The sequence below is a fragment of the Coloeus monedula genome (genome assembly GCF_965178545.1).
Source record: "Coloeus monedula genome assembly, chromosome: 3".
Lineage (NCBI taxonomy): Eukaryota > Metazoa > Chordata > Aves > Passeriformes > Corvidae > Coloeus > Coloeus monedula.
The window spans coordinates 35,817,464-35,842,084 of NC_138783.1; the positions used below are offsets into that span (position 1 = coordinate 35,817,464).

Consider the following 24,621-nt stretch of genomic DNA (forward strand, 5'->3'; position numbering starts at 1 on the left):
TAATTCCTAAAAGCAAGGGATTTAATAGCAAGGGCTATAGCTGCCATGTCCAGACAGTCACATTTCATCACTATGATTCTCCCTCTTCCATAAAGAAGACACTGGAAACCTGCACCCCCAGCCAGTCTTCACGGGCAGAGGTGTTGCAGTAATATGCTAACACATGTCCTGTGCTTGAAGTGCTTCCTTCCCACATGGCCATAATGAGAGCTCTGCATATAGGAGTTTCTAATTTGCTCTTACCCTGAAGGATAACATAAGCACTGTGGGGATGTTGTTAAATGTGGCTTGTTGTTACTACTGTGAGCTGCTTTCTGCTTACCAGTTCCGTGGGCGAAAAGTGATGTTCCCTCAGAAGGTTTCTGGTGCAGTGTATGTCAATTGGTCACAGAAAATCTTGAGAAGAGCTATGACAAGACATACTAATAAAAAAACCCAAAAGAGACATACTAATAAAAAACCCAAATCATAATTGCTGGCATCCAGCCTTAAAGTTCAGTGTGGGAAATTCTTCTTGCAGGATGGAGGGAGAGTACAGTTAACTCGTGTACAGCACCTCTTTACATATATAAACATAATTACAGTTAGTTCGTGTCTTGTTGGAAGTATAGCTTGTATCAAGCCTTGGCTCTATTCCACTTTTGCTGTTTTCTTTATGAAAAAATAAATGTGTGTGGCCGTAAGTTAAATTTATCTTATAAATACGCACGATTAAAATCGACCCTATTTGCTCATGTGCCAGAATAGTCCCAGCAGGGGAATTTTGAGAACCCAAATTTATTGCTTTGGCTCCTTGATTCTTCTGCTCCTTCGGCTCCAACCAGGGCTCTGGCCAAACAAAAGCTGGAACAGAGTAGAGCATTTCTGCTGTGTGATCAGGTACATTCTGCCAGCAGGGACAGCTGGCAAAGTCACTGGTGCTCTTGGCTTTGTACCAGGGACAATCCCCTCTGATGGGAAAATGTAACCAAATTATGCACCATTTAAATTACTGCTTGCTGGGCAAAAACCAGTGTTGATCTCCTGCAGCATGGGATTTGGTCCCTGGGATTTTCAGGGTGGTGGGAAACACAGAGTAGTAGAATGGTTTGGTTTGGAAGGAACCTTAAGGGTCGTCATAGGCCACGACACCTTCCACTAGATGAGGTTGTTCAAAGACCAGTCCAACCTGGCCTTGAACACTGCCAGGGCTGGGGCATCCACAGCTGCTCTGGGCAACGTGTGCCTCATCACCCTCACTGTGAAGAATTTCTTCCTAATACCTAATCTAAACCTGTCCTCTCAGTGTGAATCCTTTCCCCCTTGTCCTATCGCTACGTGCCCTTGCAGAAAGGTAGGTGAGCTACGCTGAGTTCTTCTGATGCCATACAACTCTGTTATCCCAGGCTTGGCAAGTTGAATAGTACCCTAAAAAAACCCCTTACAATTCACTGTTTAAGGTTTTTCCCATCCCAGCAGTGTCTGCAGTGCTGGGCACATGTAATGCATTGTACTAGGCTCATTTGAAGCTTGAGTGGCTCATGGGGGTCAGCAGCAGAGTGCAGGCTTTTTCACCCCTTGAGCAATGAAGCATTGAGTAAAAGTTATTATAACCAATTAGTGGTGGCATTATTATTACCAATTAGTGGCTGTATGAAGCAAATCATTACTCTTAGTTTAGTTATTAGCAGCCAGGTGTTCATGAAATGTGCCATGTGCAGCCAGTGTTGTACCTCAGCAGTCACTGCTGAGGCCAGTCACTGAATTTGTGATGTCTCTCTGCAAGGGGGTTGTCACACACACCCCCCACCCCCAAAAAGAACTGTGTTTGACATCAGTGCATAGGTTTTTTTGGTTGCTGCCAGTGTTGTGTACCTAGTGAGTGAAAAAAAAGGTCATTTCAATCTCTAGACTGGCATTCTGAAACCTTTAATATAGTGAATTCATGATTCATGATGTAAAGCAAAAAATTAGAATTCCAGTTTTCTTGTTGGTTGCTGCTTCATTCATCAGAACAAAATGGCCATGCCAGAGAAGGGGAGTTGCAGTACAAATTACTCTTGACTGCAAATATTGTTTCTCTAGGACTCCTGTTTATAGAACAGCACAATAAGCAGTATTTCCACACACCCATTAGTTATGCAGAATGACTTTACAGAAGACAGTTTAGACAGCAAGCAACATTAATTAAATTCTATCGAAGAGCTTAATTGCACCTTTTACTTTTTTAAAATTAAATAGGAAGTTAAGGGAAAAAACTCTAATTGTGTCTTTAGCATCACTTCCTTATTGAACTACATATTTTGATTAATTTTTCAGGGAGATTCATGGCTGTAGCTCTATAAATACACAGAACAACTAAAAAAATAAGAAAAGTAAGCATAGCTAATAAAGATCCAATACACTAAATAGTTTCTGCATAGAATTGACTTATTGTGTAATTAGAATAGGCATTAGAAATATTTTTTGTTTCTTGGAGAAAAAAAGTAGGGGGTTGGAGTGCTAGTTTCTCTTTTGGTGATTCAGATGTCTTCTGATTTCCAATATTAGTGAAGAAATTTTCTTTGAGGTCAATTCAAAGGAAATGAATTGTAGGATAGCATCCATCAGGGTGCTTTGAGCACAGCTGGGCAGGGACATCTGGTGGTGCAGTAAAGGAATCATTGAACACTTGCAACTGGAAGTGCAGTTGCACTGGAATGATTAAGGAAAAAACATAATTATGGTCATACTGTGATTACTTTTCTGTTCCAATATTATTCCACAAACACTTACATGCGTGTTTAGATTGGGGTTTGTGTATGGTTTTAATTTACTGCAAAAGTAGAAACTAAAGCCCTATTCTTGAACTGGCAGCTTGCAGGCATAATGTGTCGGACTCCCTTCAATCGAAGGGCATTTAACCTACAGTCCGCTGCAGGTTTAAAATCAGACTTATGAAACTGGACTGTGGTTCTGTGGATGGAGTGGGGTATATGTTAAACCTGTGCATTTGGACTCTGTACTTCTGCCAGTGATTCACTGTGATCTCTGGGCTAAACTGATTTCAGTTGCTTCAGTCCATCATTTAATTTTCAACCCATTTTTGAGTCCATCTTTCTGTAAGAGTGCTGTGATAGTGCTTCAGCTTTTGAACTGTGTGTATGGGTAAAGAATCATAACAAATACAATTACTACATATCTTTGGTTTCAAAGTTCTATGTTAATTAAAGATACAGTGAGCAATTTTATTTGTATGTATTTACCTTGAACCCCTAGAGATCAAAATATGTGACCAATATTTTAACTGCTGTAATTTTAAAAGACAAAGTCTTTGCCATGAATTTTTTGATGCTGTGTGCAACTGTGCCTGATACTTATTGTGCACATGTTGACAAAACCAAGTCCTTGGAACCATACGTGTTGAAGGTCATACCCTTGGGAAGAGTTTCCCAGGAGTATTTAGTGCTGTGATGTCTTACCAGCTCTGCAGCAGGCACTCCCCTTCATTTGTGAACATCTTTGATCTTGTTAAGTTTTTCCTGCTGTTTGTGTATATCCAGCCATTGGTAGTACATGTTGACCACTCATGGAGCCTTCTGAGAGGTGGTGTCACCTGCTCTAGGAGGGTGTGGGCACAGCACTTCCAGGGACAACATGGTCTCTGCAGGTGGAAGGCAAAGGGTTTTCTTCATCTGCTTGTGTTTGCAAAGCTTTTGTGACTGTTGGCCTGTCTCCCCTTAGAGTAGGTGTCCTCTTGAAATAACGGTGTTGATAATTTACTAGTTTGTGCTTTGTGTATTGTGTCAGGAATGCATTTTCATCATCATGTATTCCCCATGCAATTCTATAAAAAGAAAAGGGCAAAAAAACACAAGTATCTTCTCTCTCCTATGCTACCAAAATGGCTTTTCAGGAGGAATCAGTAACAGCTGCAAGCTTCAGCTCTTCTCATTGTATCCTGGACAGAAAAAAAGTCAATAACCTAAATCTTTCATAGCCAAATATGGGCTCCTTGTTGTTGTCATTCGTCACACAAGGAACCCTATAGTTGGTAAGAACAGATAGATATATATAATCAAGCTCAGAATCAGAGCAACCACTGTATAATTGAAAAACTGAGACTTACAGATTAAGTCATCTTAAAGTAAGGAGCTGCAGAGATCAGCGCTTTGCAAAGTACAACAATTTATCTCAAAGTCAGAAAATCGATTCCCTGCAGCTTTTCACAAGAGGATGGGTGTTTCATTGAGATCCAACCCTCCTTTCTCTCCTTGCAGCAAAACTTCTGTTTTGTTAAACTCGTCATGACTACTTTTCCATAAAGCAACAGTTCTTTGTCATCTTGCATTGTCACCCTAGTGGTTCTGTCACCATCCTTTAAAAGTTTATCCCCTGTTGGTTTGGATAAAAAAGAGAAGCACTGGCATTTGATACTGTATCCTTTGTTTCAGAGATGTCCCAAGGCTGTGGTGACAACTGGGAATCAAGGATAGCCACAGAGTTGCTGCAAATGTGCTGGTTTTTGTTAATGAAAAGCTGGTGTTCCTCTTCTATGTGATATTTAATCTGTAAAACTTTATATTGCAAACAGCCATTATAGAGAAATCTGTTGGTTTTATCTTTCAGGTGCAAAGATGGCTTGAAAGGGTTTACATACTCTGCACTAAAGTAAGTAAAGTTTCTGTGACTATGTAAGACAAGATTTTGAGGAATCATGCACAGGGGCAGCTGCATTGTAAGAAGAGTATTCCTAAGAAATATCATGCTGCTCTAAAATTTTTCCAACTTTCAGGTATACAACATATTTTGAAGAAGGCATAATCATAGAATCCTTTGGGTTGGAAAAGACGTCTAATGTCATCCAGTCCAACCTTTAACCCAACACTACCAGGTCCACCACTAAACCATGTCCCCACATGCCACATCTACATGTCTTTTCAATACCTTCAGGAACGGTGACCACCACTTCCTGGGCAGCCTGTTCCAATGCCTGACAATCATTTCAGTGAAGCAATCTTTCTAATATCCAATCTAAACTTCCTCTGGTGCAACTTGAGGCAGTTTCCTCTTGTATGCTAGAAAGAGAGAAATCCCTTTGTATTTGGGACTGTTGTTCAAGGAAACTCAGACATATGATTGCATGTGTTTGAAGGAGTGCAAATCTCCTGTCCTTCTAAAACTTGAAAAAAAAAAAGTTTCTAAAACTGGGATTCATGATAACCCATGTTTTCCTGGAAGCAAATGGCTGCTGTGTTTTTATCTGGAGGTTATTTGCTACATTGCAGAGTGACAAAGTTTTTATACCTTCATTACCCACAGCAAGACTGCCATGGTACAGTGTAACTTGGATTATAGTGCATAGTGTTAGGAAACATCTTGCCATTGTGTCCTCCCTTGCCCTTGATACACAGTAATTCTACACCTAAGATGAGCCAATATATTGACAATATCAACTTGGTGAAGAAAGAAGGCTGAAGATGAGGCCAAGCAAAACAAAGCTGTTGCTTTCAGTGGGAGCAAAAACATTTTGGAGGTTCTGCAAAATAGATATTTTATAAAAATATTGTAGTAATTATCAACCTTTACGTGACCCCATTTTGCTGGAGATAATTGAGATATTTCAAGTGCCTTTTTGTATTCTTATTTAGTGTTCTTCCCTTGTCTGAGAGATGGACTTCCCTATTAATGTTTTTCTTTTTAGTTTTAAAAAATTCCTGGCATCAATTGTATCCTCTAGCTGAAATATATCTTTAAATATATGTCAGTGGAGTGATCCTCTCTGAAGAAGTACGAGGTTTGGTAGCTGTATAAGATGGGTTTTTACAGACCTGGGAGTCTATAAAAATTAAACTGGTCTAAGACTTAGAGGCTTATACAGGGCTTCATGTATTTGTTTATTTATGTAATTGGTTTGTTCTGTTTTGCTTTTTTCTTTCAGGTTCATGTATTTGTTTATATAATTGGTTTGTTCTGTTTTGCTTTTTTCTTTCAGGTTCATTGTAGGGAAAGAAGAAATTCCCACCCATTCTTTTTCACCTGAAGCAGCATTTTCAAAAACAGATAGAAAAATCAAGCATAGTGAAAAAGTATCGCAGCCAATGAACATACTGGCGCTAACAAAAAAGCTCATGGACAAAGTGTGAGTAAAAAAACCCCAAAACAAAACCAAACCAAAATGAATCATTGTTGCATAGAGCACTTTAATGTCTGTTATGTTGTATTTGACAATGTTTTATAATACTTCTGCCTTGCATTTCAGTGGTTTTCTATTTCATTTTTACTAGGTAGTTAATAGTGGCAAATTATGAGCTCTAGTGAAAGCAAAACTTAAGACCTGTATGTCATAGGTATGACTTGCAACATGCAGTTGTCTAACAAGGGGAGTAAATTCAGTCCATGGTGAGTGCAGGATGGTGGTTACCTTTTCTGCAGTTTTCAGCAGAACCAGTTCATGGCATAGTTCTGCTGAAACTAGTGGTAATGTTAAGAAGAAAAATTGCACAGCAGCAGACCTTACTTCTGTCACCATGAGTGACTGTAACATAGACTTTTGGGGGACCAACATCTCTGTATTGCATAAAGAAGAACTACCTAAAAATAGGATTGATGGCACATGGGCTGCCTCCACTGTCGGGAGATAGGAAATTGCAAAGCAGAGTGAGTCAAAAACTGTCTTGCACAAGGTCAGGTCTAGACATCTGAAGTTAGGCAAGGGAGGTGCCCCCTGTCTACAGGATCCAATTCTTTGCCTTTTAGTATGAACTTAAAGAAGTGAGAGCAGTGATCTTTTCAGTCTGATATGGTCAGATGATGATTTACTTCTGCTATGACTGATTTGTCTGCTTCAGGCATGTTGGATACCACAAGGAGTCATTCATTTACAGGGACGATAGAGTAAAAAATGGATTAGGGGTAGGTTCACATGACTGAATCTTCACTTCCACTGACCTCTTCAAGAGCAGTTTTATGACCAAATCTCTACCTGCTGACAGGCAGGAGAGAGTCTTCCAAGTACATTGTATTCTCAAAGTAGTGGCTTATTTTACTTGCTCCGATGATGAACAAACATGAAGTGATCGCCATCACATGGTGACTTTCTGTGATTTGCTGTGGGTTTTAGTTGAAAAATGTGAGGGAAGTTGTCAGTGGTTTTTCAGTCATGACTCTGTTAGACAGCAAAAGACCTACAAGGGTAAGACAGCTCCAGCCATAATCAAATTCTTTTAGCTGAATTACTTATGCCTGTTTTGTCTTAAATACCTGTTATTCAGTTTGCTAGAGATAGTTCATAGCTCTTCTGTTGTTGGTTATGCAAGGATTGAAGATGGAGAAGAACATTTTTTCTTTAAGGTTTTGAAACTTCCAACTCAGACATTCTGAAAACTTTCAATATGGAGTTTTTATGCTCTCACTCGTTTCTCTTCCATATGGTTCTTTTCAATATAATTGAGTCTAAATGCCTGTAACCTGAGCACATTCTCATTACAATTTTTGCTACATAAACTGACCTCACAGATGATTTATGGCCATTAGACTTTAGAGTACACGATTCAAAACTTCCAAGGTATTTGACATAGTATATAAATTGTGTAATTTAGTTTACATTAAAGCTTAAATACTTGGATATAGCAAAATATAATGTTTGGGCCCGGTATGACATTACTTATTTTAATTCTACATAATGCAGGGCTAGAAACTGTACAACCCACACATCCCACCATCCCAAGCCAGTCTCTTTTAAATGCTCAAGGTCAAATTCTCAGTCCAAAGGAAGAGCTACATAAAAATCTACACTGCAGAAGAAATAGCCCAAAAGTGAGAGAGGCTTGTAATTGAGAGAAGTGTCACAGGGTGTTTCTGTGCATTTGTATGATCTGCATTGCCCTTCCGTGACCCTTACAGTGGTGTGAAAGATGAAAGGACACAGTTAACAGATGCTTGCTCAAATATCCTTCCAGAACTATGGAGCAGAGACAAACCAGGGAAGGTCACATCACTCCTCCTTGTTGACCACAGCAGAAAATTTGTTCTTTAATTTAGCATTTTATGTGTAGCATGGCAAGAGGTTAGATCCAAATAAGTGTGCAGACACTTTTTTCTTGGTGTACAACTAAAGTATTGTTAGTTTTTATTGTCCTTTTATGGCATCATAAAAGTTCACAGTGCCCTTCAGTGGGTAATGGGGAGAATGAGTGCTGGGCAAATAGCACTTTATGTATTTTTAGGCAAGAAAAATTTATGAAGTCTCCTGTCGCTGACACTGAAAACAGCTACGAGTTAATATGTGTTTCATTATGCTTTTTGCAGGTGCAAACACGGCCCAAGGCATAGATGCTGTAAACACTATGGAGATAATTGCATCTCATACTGTATTAAAGTAAGTGCAGAAAAAGTTCGATTGACAAACTCTGGCAAAGAGGGGGTAAAATTCTGTAGGCAGGAAAAGCATATGCTTAGGAAGTGAGAAATGAGCCTGTTACTCATTCCTCTTCTATTGAAAATGTGACAAGCCAGAAAACAGATTTTCTCAATTTAGGACGGGGCGGTGGTGGGGTTAAAGTTCTCTGGTCTTTCAGATTAGCTGTAGTGAATGAGTAACATAAAATGTGTGGGAAAAAATGGACTAGCAAGCAAGGAGCTTGTTTAACTATGTGATGCACTTCACGGCTGAGACCACTTGTGACTCCCCCTAAATAAAGCACCTGGAATGTGCTGCTGTGGCAGGCGGCCGTGGTTCCCGTGCAGCTGCGCGGCTCTGGAACGTCGCTGCTGGGCACTGGGTGCACTCCTCCAGTCGTTTATTTTAAGGGCTCAGGGTAATGAGAGATTGGTCACAGTTGCTACGCCCAGGAAGAGCTGTTTATCTCCGGTGGTATAATTCATCCTTCATTATTAATGTGATCAGCACATTTTTTTTCAGAGAAGTACTGTGCAGAAATTTGTGTTGGCTGGCATTGGGTTGGCACAGGTGGTACCACCTGCTATGCCTGTTTTGGGAGTTGGTAAGACTCCAGAAGATCTCGATCCCTTAGTAGTTGACCTGGTTTTATATATGGAGCAGCAAAAATGGATTTGAGTATCTTCAGATGCTTTTAATATATATTACTTTCAAAAATAAATTTTTAGAATTAAAATTGTATATATGGTTAATATTATCCCAGAAAAGCCACACTTAACTTTGGCATGAGAAGAGATCTAGCACAACATTTATTTATGCATGTTTACTAACAACATCATTTTTTTTGTGTTAACACGTTTTTTGCCCTGCAGTATATTAGCAGCATACCGTGGTGTAACATAGGTATAAGTTGTGCTAGAGTTGATAGAATTGCCGATAGTGCTTAAGTGTTCTGCTTATTGCAATGAGAATACTCAGTAGAACACTGATGAATAGCTCAAGATAGTTTTTTCACTTTTTATATGTCACCTGTGTTGTAGGTATGACATATACGTAGATGTATAGACCCAGATTAAAATTACACTTTTACAACCTGTTACCACTGTCCACTTTATGTTTCATTCATGTGCTCTTTTCTTCAAGGCAAAACATCTGTGGCAGCACAGACTTTCCATTTGCTCTGTGCTGCTTCAGTGTCTTGCCCAGTGTGTTTGCTGTTCAGTGGCTCCTGGCTTGCTATGTCTCCCATCTCCTGAGTGGGCTTACGTTTGGTCAGGTCAGCATCCTCTGAGGAGCAAACATTCCGATGCCTTTGTCTGCAGAGTACTCTGTGTTTTCCCCATAGATATCAAGTCTCTGGCCTTCAGAATCAATGTTCAAGATTGCAGTGAATATTATATTCAGAACAAATATTAAAGTTAGGCTGAAGTGATTTTATGCAGATTTGATATGTTACACATCCAGATCTCTGCTGATGGCAGCATCTCCTGGTGTGCATCTGTTTTTTTCATGGGTACTTCACTATAACTTTGGTCTGCTGCACTTTTACATAGTAGAAGTGCTGTCTGTCATCACTTAGGCATATTTTACAATTTTTATAATTAGCTCTTAACTACAGTTAGTCCAGACTTGCTTTCAGAGCTTTTTATTAATACCACACAATATCCTTATGTATCCTGTGCTGCATGCTCAGCATTCAAATGTATAAGTACTGTCATAATGCCATATTATTTTACAAGCACAGTTAGACCAACCAAGTAGGGATTTCTGTTAAGAGTACTCATCATGAAATTCTACTTCTCCATGGAGAACCCATAAAAGCTGGAAGAATGATTGTGTGTGTGAGACTTTGTAAGTAGAGGTAGATGATCTGACCATAATGGGATGTAATAAGCTTGAAAGAGATTTTAAAACAGAAGTGTGATGAAGAAATAGGAGTTAGTCTTGTTCAATTACTCTAGTCGAGAGACCCAAATCTGATTGCAGGGTTTGGGTTTTGCAAATTACAGTAACCTAGACCCACACTACTCTCTCTCTCTGTCCTTTCTTAGGTGATGGGGGAGATGTGAGTTATTAAAAGAACCTGAGGTTGGGGAGGAAGGTGGATATTCATGAGTACTCATCCTCTTCACTTGTTTATTCAGCATCATTTTGTTTGTGCTATATATATCCGTAAATGGAATGAGGGAAGAAAAAGCCTGGCTGATAATAGAGCTGAATAGTCTTGACCTGACAGAAACAAATTTAAAAAAAAAAATTTAAGGCTATTCTCTCTTTGGGGAAGACAATTGTGCATTTGAAATATATTTCATTCTTGGACCCATCCTCTGTAGTATTTTGGTATAAATTATTCTTGACTGCAATAATCTAATGAGGGAGATATTGCTGAAGTGGCAGTCAGATCTTTTACTTTCCTGTCTTCTGCGACCTTTTTTTAAAGTTAAAACATGAGGAAAAATTTTTATTTTTATGTATTTTGATTTTTAAAGATCCAAAATTCTTTAAGTTCAGTTCTCTTTATGACTCTTCCTGAAATTGATGAGTAACAACTGCCAGCTGATATGATTTGAGCGTGTTTTTACAATTCCTTATCCATAACGGAGCTTTCAAATCTGATAATGGTGTGATGAGCTTCTCATTGCCAAAATTTCCATTCAGTGTTTTTTTCCCTTACCCTTGAACAAGTGGTCTTCTCATTAATACATCTGTGCTTTAACTGTCCTTGCGTGCTCTTTTTCTCCTGCTTCACATTTAAATGCACATTAGCTCATTGACATCATCATGGCTTTTACGTAACATTCAGTAGTGTCATACCACCTGAGTTCATTGACTTCCCTTCAGACTTTAAATACTTGAAATACTTTATGCTTGTAAATCTCTGAAAAGAGCTGTGGCAGAAGCAGTGGAACAGTATTTTTCCTCTTTTGGATTCCTCCTGTTTACAGTGAGGAGCCATTAGCCAACAGTAGCAGTCCAGTTGTCTGTTTTTTTCTGCTGGTGCTGCAGACAGGACCAGGTAACCCTCCAGATTTACTGGTGACTAGAGTGACCTCAAAGAAGGTCACAGAATCATAGAATGGTTTGGGTTGGAAGGGACCTTAAAGACCATCTTGTTCCAACCCCCTGCTGTGGGCAGGGACACCTTGCACAAATCAGGTTGCTCAGAGCCCCATCCAACCTGACCTTGAGCACTTCCAGGATTGAGGTATCCACAACTTTCTGAGAGTATTTTCTAATGATTGTAGTCTCAACGTTCTGTCTCTTGAAGGAACATGGGCTACTATACCCAGAATAAATACTAAATACCTTAATTAATTGATTTTAACTATCCTAACTAATTCCTAATACATTGCAACAGGTTGGCTGAGTTTTTGCTATGTTTCTGAACTCTGTATATGTGCACATGTGCTTTTCTGAATTTGAGTTACAGCAAATATCTTGAATGTGTTATTAAGAAATTTGTTTCTCAAAAGCAGGAAAAAAGGTTTATTCAGCAAATTCTGGAGATACATCATTACACTGTGCTACTACTTCTGGCTGATCTGAGCTCCAACTCAAAATCTCTGTGGAAAAATGGCTCTTAGCAGAGTTTTCTTTGCTCACTTATGTTTATTACAGTGTCCTGCATATGCTCTGCTGCGTACTGTGTATCCATTCTCATTGGAGGTCTTTTTATGGAAGATGAAAGTTACAATAGTGTACATTGATTGTAAGATATAATACTTCCTGTGACTGTGAAAAAACACCTGTAGGTGTGATATGATTTCACCTGGTTGAAGTAATGAGCTAAATAGAAAGATTTTGTGCAATACTTGATATTTCATACACATCAGCACTAAACCTCACTCCTTTGGTTCAGCACTTCTAATTTGGCTACTAATAGGAATAAAATCAGGGATGTGTTTGAGTGTTTCCAGTTGTAATTTAGATGTTTCCTCACCCCACTGAAGTCCCCTTTCCTGGATAAAAACGTCAAGCACACTGTTCTGTTGTTTCTTGTTTTGGGCTTTGCTCATAACTGCTGGGTTTAGGACTTTTATTTTATTTTCTATGATGGCATGAAGGAACGGAAATTTTTCATTCAAAGAGATGCTGTTGGATCATTGGATGACTTATTTTCTTTCACTTGATTCTCATAAACCACTTCTTGAGTAGCAGGAAGAGTAATTGCTTCAGAATTCAGGAAGAGTTTATTACTGCATGTTTAACCACAATAAAATTTTACAAGCTTTATGATGCATTATGAAGTTCTTGAGGAGGCAAAAATGGTTTGAGTTCTGAGTCTGAAAGGTTGCTCAGTCAAACCCTCTGCCAGATATCCTTGTCACTGGAATTGTGTCCCTGTCACTGTAACTGAATAAGGTGCTTGCCTGAATTGCAGGTGAGTGCAGAGATAGTTTTCACATAAAGCATGTTCCAAGCAAAAACTGGGTAAAATTTATTCAGAATTATTAGAAAAGTTCAGCCTGAGGGTAAGAATAATGATAGGAAACATTGGAGGAAATTAGAAGAAACTGGGGAGAATAATTTGGAAAAACAAGTCAGTGTGGTTTTGTGTCATGTTAAAAAAAACCCAGGTCTGTATCCAAGGTGGAATAGTAAGTAAATTATTTGTAACCCATTTTATCTTTTCTCATTAGCTCTGCACATGAACTTCCTTCCAGTTTTGCCCTCCCCTTGCTCCAGGCATCCCACAACCTCATGTTTGGCTGAGGCAAAGTCCATGAGATGTGCCAAGCCACCAGGGTTAACTTCTAATTCTCACACTTTCTGAAATTTATTTTTGGTGGACTTATTCCTCCTTACTGTTTTCTGCAGGCATTTGAGTGTAGAAATGCTCTTTTTTTTCCACTGCAGTGCTTTCCTCTATAAACCCCTTTGTGGTTAAAAGCTGGTCAGTAACCTGGAAATGAAGTCCTCAGGATTATTTCAAAGGACAGAATTTTGGAGTAGAAGAGAAGGCTCTCTCTTGAGACCTTTCAGAAATTCATAGAAATTAAAGAAGACTTAATTGTCTGTGGTTTTACTGCTTTTGCTATTTTATAGGGTAACTGGGAAAAAGAAAAGTCTTGAGTTTAAAGGTGGGGATACATTTATGCATTTTATGTATTACCTGCAGAGTGGGTTTTAAACTATTCAATGTCAAAATTAAGTCCTCCTGTAGAAGCTTTTGCTTTTTCTTTTTCAGAATTTGTGGTTTCTTACCACAAAATCTCTCTTTCTTTTCTCTAGGGCTTCATTAGAATGTTTAGCATCGGTTACCTGATCCAGTGTTGCCTTCGGATTCCTTCCACCTTCCGGCATCTGCTTACACAACCATCACGGCTATTTTCCCTTTTCTACAACAAGGAAAATTTCCAGCTTGGAGCTTTTCTGGGATCTTTTGTCAGTATATACAAAGTAAGTTTATAGCATACAGAAAAGACAGATGCTGTTTTTTTTATTTCACTTTTCGGAATATCACAAAGAGCTGAAAAGTCAAGCTGCTTAATAGTACCGATACTGTTTGCTGCAGCATGTCACTGACAAATTTTATACTATTGCAGTAATCAAATTGAAAACAGAAAGTTATTCTTCCATTCTGTGTGTTTTTTCTATAATTTCCAAATAAACCAGCTTGGTTTCAAGATCAGGAGATAAAGAGTACTTCAGAGAAAATGAATTCAGATTTCAAAGGGATTTGCTGGTACACAAAAGCATTTTAATGCAGGCACAAGTAGTGACTGCGGTAGCGTCTGTGTTGCCGGAGAGAAGCCATGGGCAGATCTTGTTGGCTCACATATCTGGAATTCTTACTTGACACTAAATAGCAGGAGACTGCAGAACATACAGTGTGTAGCTGAGGAGACACTGCACTGTCTGCTTGGAAGTCTATCTACCCCGTTATAAGATGACAGATTGTGAACTAATACACATTCATACAGTGTTGTTGGAATTAATCAAATTATGTTTATTTATGCCAAAAGAGACTGTGGCAAAGCACACGCCCCAGTGCAGAATACATTGCACAGTGCAGTGTTGAAGTGTCTTTTGCACTTTTGTATTCTTAATCGCATGGCATTTTTCAGCTGCCACTTTACTTGCTCTGCAAATTCAAGATCATGCTGTATTATTGAAGGTAAATATTATTTACTGAAAAATAAAAGAAGGAAGTCATCCATGTAAGCAAACAGCATTTCACTGATTAGTAATTAAATTGAGAGAAAACAATTTGTAAGGTTACAAAGTCTAAAATTTTTGATAGCAAAGCGCAAATGTGGTGTTCAGAGTTTGCTTGAAAATATTTTTGCTCAAACTGTAAGAAAAGAGCCTTTAGAGAAGAAAAGTATTTAAATTGCAAAAGCTAAAAAGATTTTGATGAGTTTAAAAGCTCCAATTGAGAGGTGCAATTTAGTCCAGTAGATACTCATTTTATGAGGGTGACATATTCTGACCTTTGTTCACTATTTTTTAAGTATGCACTCAGCAGTGGTGAGGCCACACCTCCAGTCCTGTGTTCAGTTTTGTGTTCAGTTTTGGGCCCCTCACTGCAAGAAGGCCATTGAGGGGCTGGAGCGTGTCCAGAGAAGGGCAACGGAGCTGGGGAAGGGTCTGGAGCACAAATCTGATGAGGAGTGGCTGAGGGAGCTGGGGGTGTTTATCCTGGAGAAAAGGAGGCTCAGGGTGACCTTATCACTCTCTACAACTGCCTGAAAGGAGAGTGCAGCCAGGTGGGGGTTGGTCTCTTCTCCCGAGTAACAAGGGACAGCACAAGAGGAAATGGCCTCAAGTTGTCCAGGGGAGGTTTACATTGGATAGTAGGAAATCTTCCTTCACTGAAAGGCTTGTCAAGCGCTGTACAGGATGTCCAGGGAAGTGGTGGCATTGCCGTCTCTGGGAGTGTTCAAAAGGTGTGTGGATGTGGCACTTGGGGATGTGGGTTAGTGGTGGACTTGGTGGACAGCTTAACAGTTGGACTTGATAATCTTAAATGTCCTTTCCAGGCTAAATGATCCTCTGATTCTATGATTCTACTGTATGTTATTGTTTGCATTTCATAACTTACACAAATTTGGGTTGCATTATATTTTTCTTCCAGTTTAAATAGGCGTGTAGGGCAACAAAGATTCTAGTCACTCAAAAAAATTGGGCCATGGCAAAAAAAAATGAAATGCTTGTTGCATTTTGGATCCAAAATACAGTTCTATGTTTTTAGATGAATGTATTTTCCTAGTTCCAGAATTTATTGGATTCATGAAAAAATCTCAGGAGGTTTGGTATGTAGTTGAAAAAAACCTTTATCATGGGAAAGAGTCTAGACGGGTACAGCAAATGAGGATGACATTAATTCAAGATTAGCTTTGGTATTAGATTGGAATTCAAATTAGATTAATCTGCTCTCTAATTTTGAAAGAAATGGCAGCAGTGAATTGTAAATTAAAACACTGAAATGTTTTGGGTACTGTGTCCAACTCTCTGGATTTCAGTATCACCAGTGTTTTAAAAAGGTCGTTCTTTAGTTGCGTTGATTTCTTGTGGTTTGTTGATGTAATTTACTGTCTCTTGATGTGGTAAAGATTGCCTAATCAGACATAACATGTCCCAGTAATGAAAGTTTCTACAGCTCTTAAGAAATTACAATGTGATTTTACCTTTCCCTTTACAGAGTCTTATAATGGGAAATTTGCCTCCTCAAGTATCAATTAAATCGCCTTTATTGTAACAACCTTACCAAGTAGAAGAATGTGTTATCCCTGGAAGTGCTCAAGGCCAGGCTGGATGGGGTTCTGAGCAACCTGATCTAGTGGAAGGTGTCCCTGCCCATGGCAGGGGAGATGGAATGAAATGATCTTTAAGGTCTCTTCCAGCCCAAACCATGTTATGATTCTGTGATTATGGGTATTATCACACTATACTCTTAATTCCTACTGTGCACTATATTACCAGTTTATAAGGAATACCTCCAGTCTGTGTGTTACCAGAAATAAGTAGGGCTAAGCCAGCATTCTGTTCTCCTACACAGGGTACAAGTTGCTTCCTGCGCTGGGTCCGAAACCTAGATGATGAACTTCATGCACTTGTAGCTGGTGAGTCCATGAAAAGTTTGTGTTGCCTGTGTTGGGACTCTGTAAGTATTCCTCTTGTCTGTCCTCCCATTCCCTTTTCAGGCTTCTGTGATGAAAATAGGACTGTGTACATCAAGGTTGTGTTAAACTGATGTTTCAAGTAGTGTCAAAGAAAGAGTTGCAATTAAAATTGTAAGGCAAATTCAGTCAAATGTGGAGTTTATGGTCATCTCCAAGGAGAATATATTACTGTGTGCACAAATATAAACTTGTCCTTTAATTTACAGCTGTAGAGATGTGAGATGAAAATACTGACTCTTCCATATGTGACAGAATACACATTGTGCTCCAGTGGGTCCAAAGAAAGACCCTTTTGCCATGAAATTCTTGTGGTGGTGAGGCCCTTCCCTCATGTGTATCTGTCACATGTTGGAGCTGCAGAGGTCTCTCATCCCACAAAGAACAGAAATTTGATACTGTGCTCCTGAGCACTGAAGTACAGATTTGTTTCAGCATTTTAAAACATTCTCTCTTTAGTGATATAATCCATACTTGGATGGGCAGCAAAAGAGCATCACTGAACTGACAACAGAAATAAATAGTCCTGTGCAGTGTTTGTTGGGCTGACACACCACAGCAGTGACCTTAACAATGCAAATCACAACCTTAACAATGCTTTTCTTTTCTAATTGTTTCAGGGTGTCTAGCAGGAATTTCTATGATGTTTTACAAAAGTACAACTATCTCTATGTATCTGGTGTCCAAATTAGTAGAGGTAAGTTATTAACCTACTAACAGAGATCTTCATTTCATATATTTTTTCAAGGCAGAGGAATGAACTTCAGAGGCTTTGTCAGGCAATTGCAGTAAAATACAAAGTTGTGTTGTGATGGTGTTTCAGTATATGTGTGCCAAGAGGTAGTGCTGCCATGTGGTCTCATATCTTTCTTACTTTCTATTTTTTGACTCATTTTAAATGTCCCTATCCACTGGTCTTCATGTATATTCTCCATGAATTTTTTTAATCTCCTGACAACCCTTTGCTTTGTAGTTTTTGCAGATTTTTTAAATCTGAAAGTTCCAAGAATGTCTGTTCTGCCAGAAACATAAATCAGACTTAGTCCTTAATTGCAGATTTATTGCCAAAAGCTACAGCTTAACTTCCTGCCTTTGTTCCCTAATTTTGGCATTCAACAGTCTAAGATAACTCAAAATAGCTTAGGTTTTAGTCTATAGCTGAAGTTGTTATTGAATTCCCAGCTTTGGAATGAACTTTGTTCTAATTGCTATTCTTCAGGCTTGAATTATTTCTCTGAACTTGTTAAAATTAGGAGCCTAGGAAAAAAAAATAGTTACAGAGTTTGGGTATGCTGATTATACTTTCTAACCAGCATTTGATTTCTTACTGTAATTTTTCCATAAAATTGAGACTTAGTCTTGGTTAATTCCCCAACACCACCACTGGAATGAGTTGATAATGTTCTCTCACTGTGCATCATCCCCAAATCACATATTTCTCCTGCAGACCTTGAGAGGCTTGGTCTCTAGCAATATTTATCCACCTCCATTACCAGAGCAGAATTCATTTTAAAGAACATAAAAAGAAGGAACTTTTTTTTGTTATGTGTAAGATTAAACATAAAAAGAGAAGATACTCTCTGTTCCTACTCCTTGACCAAGCTCTGAAGGCAGTTCACATATTGGTCATATAAAGGCAAATCTGTGTTACCCATATTGACTTTTAAAGCACCAGTTGTAAAAAACCAATATTATCTTGTATTGCTGATGGTTTTCTCTGGACTTTGAGACATCAAGGCTACAGTGAAATAAGAAAAGTGCTGTGTGTTCTTTCTTTCTTTTTTTTTTTTTTTTTTTTACTACTTTTATCATCTTGCGCAAGCCAAGGGTAACTGACCAAAGAGGCGTGTGCTGCTTTGCAAGGTCAGGCTGTGCTCAGGAAAATAAACTGTACATGTTTTCTCAGAAAGTAAAGTATGTGATTTCAAGCTGTTTAAGAAGAGTGAATATTCACTTTGTTGGAATAGTTATTGCACTGTTCTTTTGCTTTTTTAAAATGAAGAATTTAACAGAGCAAACTTTCCCTTTTTTATCTGTAGGATCTGTAACACCCAAGCTGTTGCTAATCCTGTTCTGTGCATTAACAGCCTCTTATTAGATTGATCTAGGACAACCTCTATAATCTATCTTAACCAATGTCACATTTGTGGGTGTATTAAAAATATATCATGATGTCGACATGCTTTTTTGAAAAGGTAAAACAAAAAGTAAAAAGGTACTTCGATTTTGTTGAATTCAGCTTTTTTTGTTTATTTTTATAGACTGTATACTTCAAAGGCATTGAAGCAGGGAAGGTTCCCTATTTTCCTCATGCAGACAGCATCATCTATGCCATTTCTACGTCGATATGCTTTCAGGCAGTAAGTACATTCTCTAGCAGAACATGAAGTTCTTTAAATCAAATGTTGAATGAAATGAGGAGCACAGGAGACAGTTGTATAGAAAAGATGGTGAGATGTAATGATTCACAGCATCTTGCTCCTGCCTCCTGGGGCTCCTGCATCCTCGTTTTGAGTGTCACTGTGGGAAGGTCATTTCTAGGACTCATTTTCTCCTGTGCTTGTAGCTGAATATACCAAACATTGAATTCTTTGGAAAGGATCTTAAAATGCACTGACCCAGAAGATGAACATTAGTGTATGAACTTCCATAAGCATGTGAAAGGACGGTTTCTCAAGGAAGCAAACAATATGATACAATATTTTATGGTTTTTTAAATCAACTGAAAGTTTTCACTGTCAGCTGACTTGAATTAATGTTGCCTAGTTGAAAAAATCTGCAAAAAAGTAGTAAAAACCCTGAAGTGTTACATTTGAAACAAGCTGTAGTTACCATCCTTTGCACTTCTCAAGTCAGCTACATGCCTTTACCCTCAGTTCTTTTATCATCTGCATCAGCTAGAAAAGCAACTTTTCAGTGCTACCCAAATAGCTCTACTATTCTACTACATCTCACCATTTCTAGACCTTCTGCTGAAACATCTCTGCATGAACTGCATGTTCTCTGGACCTCCATAACTATGTATATTTTTTGTGCTCCCCAGTAAAGAGTATATAAAATGACCCTAAAGCAATCTTCTGCTGTCTTGTGCTTAACAGGACAGTTAAGAGACACTCCTCCTCCTCATTGTTCCCATGTTCTTGGGAATATCTCTAAGTCTAGTATCAAAGTGAATTGATATATTAGTGCTTGGGATGTGCCTGAAGGTCTCCAAAATACTGCTGTCAGGAGCAATTGTGTGAGACTAACAGACATAGAGTTCATATGAAAAAAGAAGGAATTGGTTTTTTCGTTACTTAATAACTAATTGGAAAACGAATCTTAGGCTAGAAATAAATTGCTATGTTTAGCAGGAAGAAGGAAGGAGAAATTAGTAAAAGGATCTATGCTGAGGTGTTTGTTATTCACTATATTTCTTAGTGACCCAGAAAAGTAATGAAATACAGAGAAGACATGGATTTTGGCTATATGACATTATTTAAGATAATGTAACATGAACTATAAATACGACTACAAGAAATGGTGGATCACAAAATGCAGAGTGGGTAGGGGATAAAGTAGCAGGTAAATTTGGCATCCACCAGTCCAAAGTCATGTATACAGGAGTAATGATTGTTGTTGCTTTCGCTGCAATGAGATGTAAGTTAATTGTCACTACTGGTAAAAAGATAGTATTCTGGGAATATCAGTCTGTGCTGGCGGTGGTCATACAGAGCCCTGAATTCAGCAGAGGGCAGGAAAAATGAGTTCCATAACAATCTTTTTGCTAATTTTGGCAACCTAATGTAGCAGATGAAGCTTTTGCCTGACAGTGTCAGCTGGCTCTGACAAAATCCTCTCCTTGCAGGCTGTCATGGAAGTTCAGAACCTGAGACCTTCATACTGGAAATTTCTTCTGCGACTAACAAAGGGCAGGTATGTACTCGGGGGTGTGTTATGGCTTGTCTAAAACTGTCATTGATCACACTCAGCTTTCTGTGTCATTCACTGTCAACAGCAGAGCCCTAGAAGTACATGAGGGCTAATTTCCTGTGGATTTACTCTGCTTTTCAAACGGTTTGCAGTACTCTTGAAGTTCTTTGCTGCTGAAATGACATTGCTGGGTTTAGTATAATGACAGGAGCAGACTTAACTCTAGTGAAGACTATTTAGCAGATGAGTGTTTTACTTGAAGCCTATTTAGTTCACTTGGAGGGTGGGATGCTTTCAGATTCCATTGGAACATGAAGAATCCAGTAAACAACTATGCATGTTGAAGGAATCACTTAGTATGTACAGTGATTGACAACAGGTATTACTGTGGATTTAAAAGCATTAATAGAAATGTCAGAATATCTTTTAAGAATACTTGAAAGTTTCAGTACTTTTTTATAACTTTCAGTTGGGAAAGGATTTTTTTTTCATGGAAAGCTACTGAAAAATTTTCACTGATTATAATCATAAATATACACTGTAATATCTTACTGGATGTTTCTTCTGTTTGCTGCAGGAATCTAAAAAACTTTCTTTTAAAAATAGATTTTGCTGTAACTGACTTATAAAAATACAGGTTAGTGAAGTGTAGACTGTTGCATTGGTGTAGTGTGTGGCAGGAACAAGGCATCCAAATCTTGATGCAGATCAGTTTATGAACAGGATTATAAAAGGTAACGTCTGTAGCAACAACGAGCTCTCCGGGCTGTAAAAATAGAAGTGAAATCAGAGGCCAGTCCCAGGAGCATGTTGAATGTACACTCCCCATGGCACAGTACACACATGAGGTGATTGAATACATTGCACAATATAGCAGGAAGCTTTCCTTGGGATGCCTGGAGGCAGTCCTCAGGCAACCTCTGAGGCCATACAAACATGATACAGGGAATGATGTCAGTGCAGATGTCCAGTTTGGGCTGCATTTTTTCATTTTGTCCTAATCCTAAACTTGCGTTAGTTGAAAGAGAGGGAGGAAGAGAAACTCTGTTCTGCTCATTTATTTTATCTGAAGCAAATCTCTGTAATAGTAATTTTGTCACTGTCCATAAAGGCAATTTCTTTTGACATTTTGTACACTTTTCAGTCTATAATTGTGAGGAACAACAAAATGGAAATAGGGTGTAACACCCATAAAATTGACATCCAGGCTTGGGCAGGCAGGGCCACAGTTTGCTCTGCTGGAATGAGAGGGAACAGTAGTATATTTTGGTTTGACCTTTTTTTTGTGGAATTAAAAGTAGAAGGGGACTCTTCCCCTTTTTCATAAGTTGCATTATATGAAGTATACTTACACAAACATTATTAGCCACATTTTTCAAATGCATTTTTTTAAAAATCTTTATTGCCTGAGGTAAAAACTTTCAAACTCTGAACAGTGCAGGTTGAAGCCTGTACTTCAGAGATTTTGATAATCTTTCATGACATGAAATAATTTTATTTTTTGTAAGTAAATGTGTCATGCATTCATGCTTTTTTGTCTTTTCTTTTTCAGGTTTGCTCTCATGAACAGGAAAGTTTTAGATGTGTTTGGTACTGAAGCATCTAAGAACTTCAAGGATTTCACACCTAAGCTTGACCCAAGATACACAGTTGTGCCACCAGAGCTACCTCTGGAGCTGTCTTGAACACGACAGTGTGGGTCGTCATTGAATGTGATCAGCATTTTGTCCTGAAAAGTTAATTAACTTGACAGTCGTATATATGGAGGAGGGCTAGGGCTCCACTTCAGTATTACTTCAATGAGAAATGCTTTTTACCAATCAGAAATACTGAAGCTTTGCAGAGAGGTGTGGCTTAGTGATTAAGCCCCTTCCATAAGCAGAAAACATTTCTGGATTACTATAGTTGGTTGACAGTATGGTAGAATCCTGAATGAATTAAACAAATGAGTAATATATTTAGAGAAGAGAAGTAAAACATAAATATGCTTCATAATTTCAAAAATTCCATAGTTCATGCCAGTAAAATATTTCTTGGTAAAACTAAAAGTAATTCTTAATTTAGAAAGGAAGACAATTGACACAGTTTAGGTCCAAAATTTTACCTGATCTTAAGAATATTCCAGTCTGGTGAAAATGCCTCCCTGTTTTTCTAAATTGTGTCACTGATTTGTCTCAAAAGAGCCACCACCTCCTCATTAGTTAAAATTAGGGTATTTTTATACAGCTGTGGTTGCAAAATAAGGCATTCTTTAGGAAAAGAAAATGCATACTGATTCAGAAATCACATTCCAGAGCTGTAAATTCCACTGATGACACAGATAACAGACAAGGAAAACAAGAAGGCGGTACCAGTGGCTGCTGCGCGCCAAGGAGCGGCGGGTGTGGTGGGCAGCATCTGCCAAGGGGAAAAGGACACAACTGGCAGAGGAAGGAATGAAACGTTCCAGCCTCTGAGATGGTGCTGGAAACAGCAGACAGTTACAAAAATAAAAAAGCCAAGAACAAAACAAAACAAAGCAAAACAAACACCCACCATCCCCCTCCCCAACTAAAATATACTGAAGCAAAATGTTTATTTTTGAAAAGGTTTGACATTGTCGCCTTAGATGGCATCGGGTTGTTTGTCAGGCTGCAGCACCAGCCAGCGTTTCAAGCATTTCTTTGGAGGAGAGCTGACCCCTGAGGTTAAGCTGTTACAAGAGAAGAGTTTTGACAATCATATTAATAGTCTTTTCTCCTTGTAATTGGTGAAGAGTGGTTTTCCATTGGGCCATCAGTCCCACGACTGGCACAGTTACATTAAATTTGATATGGTACTCAATGCAAATAACTACCTACACAAAGTCCATCTCATTTTTACTGTACGTATTTCTGCAGATTTGTGTTCTAAAGTGGGACCTTGACATGCTAATTGCTTTTTTTTTTCTTTGCTTTTTAGGGCTTTTTTAAATTATAACCCATTCAGGTGATCCTGAATGATGCTCATTACCCTAGAAGTTAATGAAAAGATAAACTATATTCACATTCAACAGAAAAAACTGTAAAGAGATGAGATAAGCCAGGGAAATTTCAGTAGGTTGCATGTATTTTAAAAATAAAAAAAGAAGAAATCAGTGTTTTATTGGGAGTCTTTATCAGATAATATGAATTGGACTAATTAGTAGACTCTTTGTCGTATAACACTGTAATCCTACCCCAGCCATAAGCATATTTTAATTCCAATTAGTTGAATTTCTTAATACTGAATATACAGGAATTTTTATTAGATTTATTCTCATGAAAATTTTACCAATCTGTGCTCAAAGTCTGCTTCCTCATCAGCTACACTAACAGTGATGTTTTGTCACTGTTACTAAAGGTGCTTCATCCTTTTAAACATTGGTTGTCCAATTTAGTGTGAATAAAGTTCTGCAAGCTAGTTTGTATGCAATATTTTGTTGCTTGGAATTATATTAAGATTCCTCAAAAGGAAATAAAAGTTAATTCAACAGGAACTTTAAAAGGATTGTACGAGATTTGTAGTGTTTTTCCACTGGAATATGGTCTAAAATATTTGACCTTATAAACTCTGAGAAGTTATATATTTTAGGTGGTATATTAGAACTCACACGCTGTATTATGAATACTTTCTACTGTAACTATATATCATTCTCAAACGTAAAGATATTTTATAGATGGAATAAGTTTCTCCACTGGAATGACAATTGTGATTGTTTCTCTATTTGAGGGGTTTTTTGGGGAAAAAAACCCAAGAACTACATCTCAGCAGCTAACCAACAGTTTTGTCTATGTTTCTTGCTTCCAAAATTCACAGTTCTTGTTTCAAGGTATTTTCATGTAATATAAAGAGAAGTTAAACATTTTTAAATTATTTTTATTCAAATTGAATATATGTAAGAGAAAAAGAAAATAAAGTCCTAATGTTCTTCCCAATAATAAACAGTTGCTGCTTGAAAAAGTGACTTTTTTGGCCAGGTTGTTAATAAGCTCTCTGGAGTTGTAAGTGAAATGGAGTCATAGGATCATGGGGACCTTTTAAAGGCCATCTAGTTCCAAACCTCCCTGCCATGGGCAGGGACACCTTCCACTAGACAGAGCTTCCTCAGAGCCCCATCCAGCCTGGCATTGAACACTTCCAGGGATGGGGCATCCACGGCTTCTCTGGGCAACCTGTGCCAGCGCCTCACCACCCTCCTTATAAAAAACTTCTTTCTTATATCTAATC

General features: G+C 38.3%; 1 protein-coding gene across 1 annotated transcript in view; it reads left to right on the plus strand.

The window, feature by feature from the left end:
• TMEM135 (transmembrane protein 135) overlaps positions 1-24,331 on the plus strand; it is a 160,862-nt gene extending 136,531 nt beyond the window's left edge. Inside the window, exons 7-15 of the mRNA XM_082278441.1 lie at positions 4,588-4,629; positions 5,954-6,100; positions 8,269-8,338; positions 13,592-13,759; positions 16,362-16,425; positions 17,103-17,179; positions 18,744-18,842; positions 20,330-20,397; positions 21,947-24,331. Coding sequence (XP_082134567.1) covers positions 4,588-4,629; positions 5,954-6,100; positions 8,269-8,338; positions 13,592-13,759; positions 16,362-16,425; positions 17,103-17,179; positions 18,744-18,842; positions 20,330-20,397; positions 21,947-22,079 — 868 coding nt within the window. The 3' untranslated portion in view covers positions 22,080-24,331. The remainder of the gene's footprint in view (positions 1-4,587; positions 4,630-5,953; positions 6,101-8,268; positions 8,339-13,591; positions 13,760-16,361; positions 16,426-17,102; positions 17,180-18,743; positions 18,843-20,329; positions 20,398-21,946) is intronic.
• The last annotated feature ends 290 nt before the right edge of the window (positions 24,332-24,621 follow it).